Source organism: Scomber scombrus, chromosome 12 (genome assembly GCF_963691925.1).
Source record: "Scomber scombrus chromosome 12, fScoSco1.1, whole genome shotgun sequence".
Taxonomy (NCBI): Eukaryota; Metazoa; Chordata; class Actinopteri; order Scombriformes; family Scombridae; genus Scomber; species Scomber scombrus.
This window is the reverse complement of record NC_084981.1, coordinates 28,354,566-28,368,022: the sequence shown is the minus strand read 5'-3', so window position 1 is coordinate 28,368,022 and position 13,457 is coordinate 28,354,566. Positions and strand designations below refer to the sequence as shown.

Sequence of the window (13,457 nt, the reverse complement as noted above, 5' to 3'; positions counted from 1 at the left end):
CCCCCCCCCACAAAACCACAAACCCCCCAAAATACCAAAATACACAACAATACAAACAGCTTTACAGTCCATGAAAATAGTGCTTGACTTCGTGACTTGCTTGTTCCCTCTTCAGTCTGATCCACGACCACAGAGAGAGATAAATGTATAAGTCATGTTGTGGTTGGTGTAGCGGACAGATAGCTAGCATTACTGATAGTGTGTGTGTGTGTGTGTGTGTGAGTGTGTGTGTGTTTGTGCAGGCAGGTCACTCCAGGCCGAAGCCCTCGGCGTTGGAGATGGCGATGGTGAGTTTGTGTTTCAGCTCCTTCCTGGTTCGATACGGAGGCAGACAGATCTGATTGAAGCAGGTGTGAGAGATCGGCAACCTGGAGAGAGAGAGAGAGAGAGAGAGAGAGCGAGAGAGAGAGAGAGAGAGAGAGAGAGAGAGAGAGAGAGAGAAAGAGAGACAGATAGAGAGAGAGAGAGACAGAGAGAGAGAGAGAGAGAGAGAGAGAGAGACAGAGAGAGAGAGAGAGTAAAATAAATGATGTAATATTAGTTCAGTCATACACAACAAATGGAGACACAGTTCTGCTTGGCGCTGGTGGCTCCACTCTCAAGATGCTCTCTGGATTAGTCAGTAGCATGCTGAGCTAAAACAGGGAGAGCAATATGAAACACTCCTTATACAAAGCGAACTGCTGCTCGGAGGCCAATAGTATCGGATCTGAGCAGCGCCATCTTGAAAATTTCAGGTGCATGCCGGGTAAAATAAAAACAGGGATTCTACTTATATGGGCATCAGGAGGAGCATGAGGCGCCCTCCTGAACCTGTGAACCAATCAACCTGTCAATCACCACGTAGCCACGCCCTAATGCATACCCTGCTTTATCGTCACATATAAAATCAGGGAGGCCAAAATGTCCCAAATGAACATCATACTGCATTGAAGAAGGCTTTAAACTAGCGATTGAGACCATAAACACATTTTGAAAACGTTTACTGAGGTTAGAAATCAAGTGAGAAGTTGGTGAATTCTCCATTGACTTGTATAGAGACGGAAGTCCTTTTGACACCAAAACGGTCGCCCCCTGGTGGCCTTTTGATAGAATCATCTAGTGTTGTATATGTAACATTAAGGTCACTTCCAGCTGTCTCTCTCTCTCCTGTTGTCCACCTGTTGCTCTTTATCTAACGCTTGTTGCTTCTATGCTGAGAACATACTGACACATATATACATAGTGTGAATGTGTGAGAGAGAACAGCAGTAGGGCAGCTTGTTTATTCTCTGACCCACATTCAGCTGGTAAAAGTTCAACATAGCGTCTTATCTTCAGTACAGTGTGTCAGTAGTCAGATCAGGTCATAGACAGTAAGGTGATGGTTTGTTCCTCTCTGTGAGTCGGCCATTAATATAATATAGGTCCTCCTCTTACCTACAGAGCCATTAACCGGCAACTCTTTGTTAATATTTGCCCTTAAAGAACTCCGCGATCGTCTGCTGCTGGTTTATTGGAGGTTTCACAGCAACAGGAGGAAAATCAAGGGATGCAGCTTTTGAAACACACTTCCTTTAAATATCAGGGAAGCAGCTCACTAAATATTTTAATTAAGCTAAAAACGTAACTTTTAATAAGCTCTTCTATCAGTCACTACTGCACTTCTTTTAATACATTTAGTTGCATTTTACTTGATTTTATGTAGTTTTTATTCTATTTTTTTAAAGCTACTTTTACTATGTAATATTTTTTATTGTTATTTTATTCTTATATTCCATCTTATGGCTGTTTTTTTTCTTTTTTCTTTCTAATTTATTTTCTTTTTCTTTTATGTGAAGCACTTTTTGTTGTAAAACACTTTGAGCTGCATTTATTGTATGAAAGCTACTATAAAAATAAAGTTATTATTATTATTATTATTTAGTAGTAGTAGTATAAGTGGTACTAATATTATTATTATAATAATAATTATTATTATTGTTATTATTAGTAGTAGTAGTAGTATCATCATTATTGTTATAGGATGATATTTTACTGTCGATATTAATCTTGAAAAGGTTCTGACTGAGTATTTCACTATGAGCCGAACTAGCTTCATGTTGCTAGGTTACCTCTTCAGGTCTGTTTATAGTGAGTCTGTTAAGAGTCAGGAAGCACTTTAACGTGTTTGTTTAACATGCAGAGAGTTTCTGAAGAGTCATGTGACATGTTTTTACTGCTCTTCTTCTGTGGAGGAAATAAAGGCATGATAAGTGACAAAGAGTCTAAAAGCAGGAGAGGTTGTCTTATAACGGGGGTCGTCTTACTAACCTCTGTGTGCAAAGACGAGTATCTGTTTAAATGATCTAGAGTGATGCATTCATCAGCTGTGATTGGGTCAGTTCAGAGCTGAGTTTATAGGATGAAACCTACCAGTCAGTAGGAACTTCTATCTTGGAGATTTTGAAGTTGAGGTCGGCCATTCCTCCGACGGGAACGCGGTCACTTCCTGTTGCAAAGTGGAGGAGCTTCTTCTGCAGCTCGGGAGGGAACGCCAACACTACGTCCCAAAAACACCTGCAAGCACACACACACAGACACACACACACAGATTATTACAACACAAGTTTGGTTGGGTTTCTTTCCTCATCTGACTTTTTCTTCTTCTTTTTTACTCTAACTTTTAATAAACGTCTTTTCTTTTCATTTATTAAAGCAAAAATGTTCCACAAAGCTTTGAAATGACACAGACAGGCTGACACACACACACACACACACACACACACACACACACACACACACACACACACACACACACACACACACACACACACACACACACACACACACACACACACACACACACACACACACACACACACACACACACACACACACACACACACACACACACAAACAAACAGAGGCCTGACGTTGTGTAACAGGCCTGCAGCTGCTTGTTGTCAGCTGTCAGCAAAGCGCTCAGTTACATTATCTGTGGCTGACAAGCGTCAACTCGTCTTCCTCTCAGACTGCTGGAGACTAAAGCACTGAAGGGCATCTCGGTGTGTGTGTGGTGTGTGTGTGTGTGTGTGTGAGAGATGGAGAGTTGCACTTCCTGTTACAGAATGGCATGCAGACATTTGAAGGTTGAACAAGCTGAAGAGTCTGAACTGTCTGTCAGAGTTAAAGAAGAAGAACTAACAATGTTCCTTTGTTGTGTATTTTGTTTAATTCTGAACATTATTTTCATTTTCATAATAAATAATAAACAGACTGTAAGGGTTAAGGTTTCCTTCACTTCATCAGATCTCAGCTACAGAGATGACAAGTCATTTTAGGGTTGAATGTGTTTATTTCACTCTTCTTCTGTCAAATTTGAATTGTTTTTTGGCTTTAATTTGATTGTTAGACTTTTTAAATAAAGGTTTGTAGGACTAAAGTTATTAACTTATTTCACCCGACACCCTTTTCGAACATTGAACGGTTATTATTTCATTTTTTATCTACAGTCATTCAGTCAGGAACACTCTCGTCATAGATTAAAACATTTATTGACACAAATGGTAAAACAGTTTTACTTGGCGTTGAAGGCTCCACTCTAAGATGCAAACCCCCCCAATGCAGAGTGGGCCGAAAGAAGACATGAATTGCAGATTGACCTTATAGAGCCATGATGGGACCCTGAACCAGAGAGGTGGAGGCAAGCTTTACCAGCAGCAGTGTGAGCAATGGTGAAGCTACATCAGTGTAGGTGGGAGTCATATTTAAAGGGACCACCTCGAGGTGTGACTGGTGTGACTGGTGTGAGACTGATAAGGTGCTGGTTCAATCAGTGGCTGTCAGCTGATCACAGCTGGGAGTATGACTTCCGTGTGCTGCATGAACTAACGCTATGCTTCATTTTCTATTATGTTATGTTTCACTGCCTACACATATGATTTAGCCATTCTAACATGTTTGAATACATAAATTTAAAATGCAGAACCGCAAATAATTCATCTTTAAATTGCTTTTGGCTTCAATTTGATTGTTAGTTTTAAAAAAGTTCCTTACTTCACCCAACATCCTTTTTCAAATATTGAATGATTGATGATTTAGTTTCTCTACAGACATTTCATTTATGTTATGTTTCGCTGCATATTTTTGGGTTAGGGTTTTTGGGTATTCGTTGGTTTGTGGTAACAGTGTTTTTTCTAAAGTTTATATATATATATGTTATATACTATGTTTGAAGTGGTGGAGAAATGAGGGTTTTTTTCCTAAGAAGAAAAGGAAGTTGATGTTTGGTGAGAAATCTGTGTATTTTTTTGGTATTGCATACATGTTGGCATTCAGTCATCGTCATTTTGGAAGAAACTGACAAAGGACTCATTTTATTTTGAAAGTATAAGAAGTATGACAGCAGAAGGTCCTCATAAGAACAGATAATCCTATTAATAATGACTCACTGTGAGGCAGAGCTGTTTATAAGCACACTATAAACCTCATTTTTTATAAAGTCAGTTTGTGGACAGGAAAAGGGAGGTGATCTGACTCATAGTGTGTGCGTGTGCGTGTGTGTGTGTGTGTGTGTGTGTGGTACGTGCGGTACGTGTGGACTTCCTCCAGAGCGATGTCGATCAGTGTCATGAAACAGGAAGTAGGCCTCTTACCGTACGGTGGAGTCGGTCTTGCTGTATCCTTCGTACTGAGCAGCTTTCTGCAGAGCGCTCATATCGAGCTCCGGACTGCCACACACCAACATCTCTACTTCCTCCGGCCGCAGCAGCTGTATAAAAACAAACATGACATATCATCATATATTACTCAAATATGACACATAACATTGATCAACATATACAAACATCAACATGCCTTTCAAATGTTAACAAAGACAATAAATAGATAAAAAAAGCAAAAAATACCAAAATAAATACATAAATAAGACTAAAACAAGGCTGCTGTTTTTACATCTTGTGTAATATTAGTCAATTTATTTATTAGTTTCCAACTGTTAAATTAATCTGCAACTATTTTGATAATTGATTAATTATTTGTGTAAAAAATAAGTCATTTTTAAAGAAGAAAACCTCCAAATTCTCTGATTCAGACTTCTCATATTTGAATATTTTGCCGACATATTGATGAAGAAAATGTAACTTAACATAAAAAAACATGATAAACATGTAACAATGCAACGTAGTTTAACCCTTAAATACTGTTTAAAGTCAAATTTGACCTGTTTTTATATACCTGAGAACTGTAAAAACATCATATATATATTTATTTTAGCTGGACTTTTTCTAATGTGAGCCACAGAATAAGAAAAAAAAGGAAATACGATGCATTGTTTTCATTTTTGTGCAGCTGATACACATTTTTATATATGCAAATGCATAAAATTGACCTGTGTTTATTAAAAACATCCAAAAAAAGCATTAAAACATGTTGTATTCATCATATGCTATAAAGTTTGTTCTCCTGGATCATAAAATAGTGATTGTGAATGTCTATTTTACATAAGATTAATTAAACAGAAGGATTAAAAGGGAATTAATGAATGTAAATTGCTGTAGAGACTAATTATGAGTCAGATTGTGACCGGTATGTAAAGGGTTAAACTAACAAAATGACACATAGTAAATATTATCATGAAATAAAACAATTTAATCTACACTGACGTCTCATCTAACGTTTCACAGAAATTTTTAAGTTTAGCTGAAGAGATTCAACGTCAGTGTTTCTGCAGAAGTTAAAAGCAATGATACGTTTCCGCTGTGTGTAAGAGTGTCAGAGTCAGAGTGTCAGTAATAGACAGAGAGGAGGAAACAGGAAGTTCACCAGTTAATAACAGAAATATGTGTCAAACTGGCAATGACTCAGCTTCACAGGGAGGAGGGGGAGTGAAAGTCTAGTTTCATATTTACAGTAATGCAGAAATTCTATATAAATAAAAAGCACCTGAAAATATTATATGAACCCAAAAGTGATGTTAAAAAGTTTCCTGTGTGCAGTTTCTGATCTCTGGGGGCTTTGTGGAGCAGTTTGTTTTTAAAAAAAATGAGTGCATCACCTTTGCATCATTAAGTTTGCATGTAAAAAATGGACGTAAACTATATGTGAATACTTAGAAATGAGCTCTGCAAACAGTAAATGAGGAAGGAAATGCATTCAACACTTTAGTTGCAGACGTCAAAGTTACACATGACGAGTTTACGAAACAGCAACTTTTGTTTGTTTACAAGAAATCCCTCCTTACTTTAAACTTTACCGGATACATGCAAGAAACAGCACCAGGTTATATATATATATTATTAATAATGATAGAATGCATATATAAAGTAATATAGATGATAATGTTTGTTTAAGTGTATAAAAATATTAAAAATAATAGTTTTAAAGGCTTAAAATGTGGTTTGAGTTTGATCTCAATGCTGCTGTCTGAAACACACACACACACACACACACACACACACTAAACTAAACCCTCAGATCTTAATCAATGACTCAAAGATCTGCTTTTTAGCAACGACTTCTGTCCCCAATTGCAGAAGCTGACCCCCCAATCAACTGGTTATGTCCCTGAAAGTCTCACACACACACACACACACACACACACACACCTAGAAACTTAACCTAACCCTGACCTTAATCAATGACTCATAAATCAACTTTTTATACCAATTGTGGACATGACTTTTGTCCCCAGTTGCAGAAGCTGGTTTAAGTCCCTGAAAGTGACTAAGTGTAAGTCACACCTACACACACACACACACACACACACACACACACACACACACACACACACACACACACACACACACACACACACACACACACACACACACACACACACACACACACACACAAACAATGAAACTGATGAATAACCGCAGGCTTGCCTCATCACATCCTGGTACGTCAGATGATGTGACGGACGTGACAGAAGCATCGGATGCCAACAGACACAGAAACAACAGACATGAGCTGTGTGTTGAACTCTCTGAACTTATTGACAGGATATTTTTTTACTAAAGGTGAAAGTTTAAAAACATGCTTGGGATGTTTGTGTGTGTGTCGGGTCATTTTACAGGTCGACTGCTTCAAAAACAAACCTGTCACTGTTATTCAGCCCAGCGTACCTGTGTGAGCTTCATGTTTTGGTTATTTTACTGCTGGAGTAACTAAAACAAGATTTGACTGTTTAAACATGGCGGATGTATGAGTTTCTTTCAGTGTTGAATGGTAGAGGAGGTTATAAAGTTAGATTACGTGATAAAAAGGGCTAATTATGATGACTTCACTTCCTGACCTTTCATCTACCACCATGATAACATTTCTACTTCCTCTAAATAACAAATAAACCTGCAGATCATTATAAGAGTTGCATTCATGCTCCCCAGAGGATGAACTCTCCTCTATCGCCACCTACAGGCTAAAAACTCAACTTAACCTGCATGCAGGTTTTATACACATATATATTTAACCCTCCTGTCATCCTCCCGGGTCAAATTGACCCCATCTCTTTTGACTGTTCCTTCTTTCCTTCTTCTTTCTTTCTTTTTTCCTTTGTTCTTCCGTTCTTCCCCTTCCTTCCATACTTCTTTCTTTCTTTCCTTCCTTCTCTCCCTTACTTCCTTCCTCTTTTCCTCCCTCCCTCCTTACCCTTCCTTCCATACTTCTTTCTTTCCTTCCTTCCATACCTTCCTTTCTTCCATACTTCTTCCCTTCCTTCCTTTTTCCTCCCTGCTTCCCTCCCTCCTTCCTTCCTTCCTTCCTTGACCTGAAGACAACAGGTTTAGGGTTTTTAATGTTATTTTTCCTGTTTTTCTGATATGAATCTACTCCTCCAGATTCATTAAACATGTAAATATTGTTGATTTTAAAAGTTTTCCTGCTGGACACAAGTCAATTCTCAGTGTTCACACTTATATAAGATTTATAATTTGGCTCCAAACTAGTCGTGTCCCTGCTGTTCAGTCTTTACAGTTTGGATCAGTCCGTCCCTCCTCTGACCCAGATTCAGGCTCTCAGGGAAGCATCTGATTGGTCCCAAATGTATTGTGCTGCATCCCAAACATGCAGCCAGAGTCATAAAGAACTAACTCATCAACAGGAAGAACGAGGAGTCCTGCAGCAGATCTCAAGGTTCAAGGTTCACGTGAAAAGAATGAAATGTGCACTCAGGTCCCAGCAACGTAATACAGTGACAGCTATGAAATAAATGAAAATAAAAACCTCCTATCTAAGAAGCCTTGATCTCAACATCATGGAGTCAGTCTGGGATTAACATGAAGAGACAAAAGCAGCTAAAATGCACAAATCCACAGAAGAAGAAGAACTGTGGCGACGAAAAACAACCGACCTGCTGAATACCTGAAACACTGTGTGCAGGAGAACAGAGGAGAACCGCTGCTGTTTTAACCCTCACATACTTATCAGGATCAAATTAGACCCATTTTACATTTGAGAGCTGTAAAAAACTTAAATAAAATGTTGTGCAGCTGATACACATTTTTATATTTATATTTTATTTAAGTTGTCAAATTTTTGGCTAAAAGAAAAGTTTTTTTTTTTTTCTTCTCTCTAATGTAAAAAATGGGTCAAATTAGACCCTGAACAGAATGTAAGGGTTAAGGTGACCATCATCACCATGGTTACAGCAACAATAAATATTCATTTAATTTACATTTCTGCTGTTTATTCAACTTTCTATCATGTTAATAAATAATCTCTCTCTCTCAAACTGTGGGAAGCAGAGGAAGAAGGCCAGAGCAGGTCAAGAGTTCATTTTTATCTACAGAGCAGAGATGTGTCTTTACAGTTACAAGCCGTATCTCCTCTTGACCCAGACTCTCAGCTGATAAAACCTCAGTCAGTCAGACAGTCAGTCAGTCAGTCAGTCAGTCAGTCAGAGAGTCAGTCAGTCAGTCCCTCAGTCAGAGAGTCAGTCAGTCAGTCCCTCAGTCAGTCCCTCAGTCAGTCAGTCAGTGAGTCAGTCCCTCAGTCAGTCAGTCAGTCAGTCCCTCAGTCAGTCAGTCAGTCAGTCAGTCAGTCAGTCAGTCAGTCAGTGAGTCAGTCCCTCAGCCAGTCAGTCAGTCCCTCAGTCAGTCAGTCAGTCAGTCCCTCAGTCAGTCAGTCAGTGAGTCAGTCCCTCAGTCAGTCAGTCAGTCAGTCAATCAGTCAGTCAGTCCCTCAGACAGTCAGTCAGTCCCTCAGTCAGTCAGTCAGTCCCTCAGACAGTCAGTCAGTCAGTCAGTCCCTCAGTCAGTCAGTCAGTCCCTCAGACAGTCCCTCAGACAGTCAGTCAGTCAGTCAATCAGTCAGTCAGTCCCTCAGTCAGTCAGTCAGTCAGTCAGTCCCTCAGAAAGTCAGTCAGTCAGTCCCTCAGTCAGTCCCTCAGTCAGTCAGTCAGTCAGTCCCTCAGTCAGTCCCTCAGACAGTCAGTCAGTCAGTCCCTCAGTCAGTCAGTCAGTCCCTCAGTCAGTTAGTCAGTCAGTCCCTCAGTCAGTCAGTCCCTCAGTCAGTCAGTCAATCAGTCAGTCAGTCCCTCAGTCAGTCAGTCAGTCCCTCAGTCAGTCAGTCAGTCAGTCCCTCAGACAGTCAGTCAGTCAATCAGTCAGTCAGTCCCTCAGTCAGTCCCTCAGACAGTCAGTGAGTCAGTCCCTCAGTCAGTCAGTCAGTCCCTCAGTCAGTCAGTCAGTCAGTCCCTCAGTCAGTCAGTCAGTCCCTCAGACAGTCCCTCAGACAGTCAGTCAGTCAGTCAATCAGTCAGTCAGTCCCTCAGTCAGTCAGTCAGTCAGTCAGTCCCTCAGAAAGTCAGTCAGTCAGTCCCTCAGTCAGTCCCTCAGTCAGTCAGTCAGTCAGTCCCTCAGTCAGTCCCTCAGACAGTCAGTCAGTCAGTCCCTCAGTCAGTCAGTCAGTCCCTCAGTCAGTTAGTCAGTCAGTCCCTCAGTCAGTCAGTCCCTCAGTCAGTCAGTCAATCAGTCAGTCAGTCCCTCAGTCAGTCAGTCAGTCCCTCAGTCAGTCAGTCAGTCAGTCCCTCAGACAGTCAGTCAGTCAATCAGTCAGTCAGTCCCTCAGTCAGTCCCTCAGACAGTCAGTGAGTCAGTCCCTCAGTCAGTCAGTCAGTCCCTCAGTCAGTCAGTCAGTCAGTCCCTCAGTCAGTCAGTCTTATCTCCAGTCAGACAGTCAGTCAATCAGTCAGTGAGTCAGTGAGTCACACTAAAATAACTTAGACAAAGTCCTACGTGGCTTCACTGTGAACTTGACTCTGTGACATTAAACCATAAACGCTGTGCTTCACAACCTGAAAGGTCAGAGGTCACACACAGTCAACTAGCAACACCTGCTACTGTTTTAATAATAGCACACAGCATCAGAGGAATGTGTGCGACATTCTCCCACTGGAAAAATGGCAGCCAAGATGATTTAGTATTTCTTTTTACTATTTCTATTACTCATGATGATAAATGTTGTTGCCTTGTTTTTCCATTGAATAAAAACATCTGTTTGCTGATTTTAACAAGTAAAAAAAAAGAAAGAAAGAAAATGTATAAATAAGACAATAAAAATACCACACATAATAATAAATAACTGTAAAATACATATTAACATATATATTTAACATATGATGTATTGGTTAATATGCAGCATGAAGCAGTTAATAGTTGCTGAAGCTGATGAACTCGGGTTAGATGTGTGTTGTGGATTTCTCTGCTGTGTTTTTGGCCCGTTAGGACTCTTTAGATCCCTCCTCCTCCTCCTCCTCCTCTTTATCAGCGAGAGCTAACATTTGATTAAAGAAGGAAGGCAAACAGAATCTGCTGCCCCGAGCTCCATTTTTGGGCAAATGTTTGTGGTCCATGAAGAAGAGGAAGGAGGAGGGGGAGGAAGAGGTGGAGTGTGTGTTATGCTCTCTTCTGTAGATTCTCTCTTTTCCTACTAAAACACAACAGTGACTCAACATAAGAAAGTTTCTACTCAGGAAGTAACAAATGATTTATTCTCTGCATGTTTCAGTCTGTTTATCTTAAAACTGAAACAACTGCACCAATAATACAGTCAGTGCTTTAATGGGTCTGTTACAGCAAAGATTGTTAAAAATGAATAATCTGCATGTAAAGAATTCAATATTTCATCATTTCTAATTATTCCATTTTGAGCTGCATTTAAAGCATGAAAGATGCTACTTAAATAAAGTTCTTCTTCTTATTATTATAATATATATATGTACACATTTTGTTATTCACTTCATTTTATTTATTTATTTATCTATTCCCCCCTTTTGTCTTGTTTTCGTAGGTGCTGTTTTCCCTTCTGCTCTGTTACATTTTTATTTCATGTTACTTCATAAGTGCAATTATTTTGTAATTCTCATTATAGTAAAAACTCAATAAAAAAAGGGGAAAAAAGTACACGTATATGCAGAAAACTTGTAAACAACAAAACCACTTTCATGTGTAAAACTGGTGAAGATGATCATTAGAAGTGTTTCCTCATTGCAGATTTCTGAGAGTTATGATAGCGAGTTCCTGATATGATATATATCCAATGCTTAATGATTTATTTTGTTTGTTCTGTATATGTGAAGCACTTTGTGTCACATTGCAATGTATGAAAAGTGCTCTAAAAGTAAGTTTTAAGTGTGTGTGTGTAACCGTTATCATCTGACCAAACAATACCTAATAAGGTGGACTGACTCATAATTTATGTAACATATAAGCGGGTCCACCACCGTACACATATACACATATACACACACACACACACACACACACACACACACTGTGGACTCACCATGAGTGCATCGGAGGCACACACACTGTGGAAGCCATGGTAGAAGGCAGCAAACTGCTTATAAATGGATTTATTCAGCAGGAAGTCGACGTAGAGCTGAACGTACTCTGTGAAGAGAGAGAGAAAGAAACACAATTCCATTACACACTTCTACCCATTTACCCCTCCAGTCCTGGCTCCTGTATTTAACGCTCACACAGGGACAGGCTGGCAGGGAGCTGGACCCTGAACCTGGACTCGGACCCGGGCAACAGTAGCTGCCGAGTGGAAAATATGGTTTAATAAGTCAAACAACGCTGACGCCCTCAGCTCCACTTCAGCCTCTTTAAAAAGGAACAAAGAAGGGTTTTTGCTTGGAGCCAGGTTTCTCTCATAAAGTTAACCTGCACAGGAGGAGGATTTAAATTTAAATAGTGGCAGCCAGTTACAAACATTACATATATTTTCTCAGTAAACAATGTCTCAGTGTGGAAAAAGAAAAATCATTAGTTTATAAAAAATGTTCCAAACAGTGCTGCTGTACGATTCCTGTATGACTCCCCATTAAAAAGCTGTTTATGATTATGGTGCAGTTTTATGTAAAGCACATTGGGCCTCGTGCAAGAAAACACTCACACGCACAGATTCCTCCTTAAATTACATCTATAGAGATTTACGAGAACTTCAGCAATGTTCTAGTATTTGGGATTTTCCCCCTAAGTGAGAAGAACATGATGCATTCCTGTTGTACAGTTAAAAAACAACCAACCTCTCCAAAGCATTAAAACTATAATGTATTGAGTTCTGTTCGTTACTTTGGAGTTGTTACATTTTGAGTTGTTATATATAAATGACACTTCAGGATCCATAATCATAATCCATAATCTCCACCCTCTGCATCACTGTTCTGTACCTCACTGTTTTTTTATTCTTATTTAACTTTATGTATTTATACATATTTTACTTTTTACATTCCTGTTGATGTTGTATGTGTATGTTATGTGTGATGTCTTTATGTGTATTAAGCTGCTTGGTCCCTAAATTTCCCCTAGGGGATCAATAAAGTTTCTATCTATTTATCTACCTACTTATCTATCTATCTATATTGACATTACTGTGTTGGTAGAAGTATAACTTTAGCAGTAAAAGTAGTATTTGGCAATTTAGACATGATACTATCAGTCATTGAAACTATGATATATAATATAACGCCAGCTTATGATATAAATATTAACGGCTGAAACTACAAAGCGACTTTTCCACAATGTAAACTGACTATTTGTGTATAACTTTTATTTATTTAATTGAAATGTAGGTGATGGAGGTTATAGTTTGGCTCTCCTATAGTGAGACGGTTTCTTTTGGCGTCCGATCTTATGTCAAATTATTTCTTTTTTTATTCCTGTGACATGTTGAGACATCGTTCACAGCACGGCTCATTGTGTCCAATATTTTGTCTTTCTGGCTCTGGAACGATCTGCCTGAGGAGATCCGGTCGGCTGAGTCAGTAACGTCTTTTAAATCTCTTCTTAAAACATATTTTTAATGGAGAGCCTTTCCTGATTTTATTACATTTTCTTTAATATATCTCCTGTTTTTATGTTTTATGGTGTAGTTTTATCTTGTACTGTTGAACTTTCTGCTGCTTTGTAAAGCATGGAGTAAGTTCTCTATAAATAAAGATTATTATTATAATCATTATTATTTCTCGAGGCTTTTTATTCCACTCCTAACAC

The 13,457-nt window shown here is 39.1% G+C and overlaps 1 protein-coding gene across 1 annotated transcript in view; it reads right to left on the bottom strand.

Annotated features, from left to right (window-relative positions):
* Positions 1 to 240: 240 nt before the first annotated feature.
* hectd2 (HECT domain containing 2) overlaps positions 241 to 13,457 on the bottom strand; it is an 85,497-nt gene continuing 72,280 nt past the window's right edge. Inside the window, exons 19-22 of the mRNA XM_062430410.1 lie at positions 11,743 to 11,849; positions 4,617 to 4,732; positions 2,395 to 2,538; positions 241 to 368 (exon numbers count right to left, since the gene is read on the bottom strand). Of these exons, the coding sequence (XP_062286394.1) occupies positions 248 to 368; positions 2,395 to 2,538; positions 4,617 to 4,732; positions 11,743 to 11,849 (488 nt within the window). The 3' untranslated portion in view covers positions 241 to 247. The remainder of the gene's footprint in view (positions 369 to 2,394; positions 2,539 to 4,616; positions 4,733 to 11,742; positions 11,850 to 13,457) is intronic.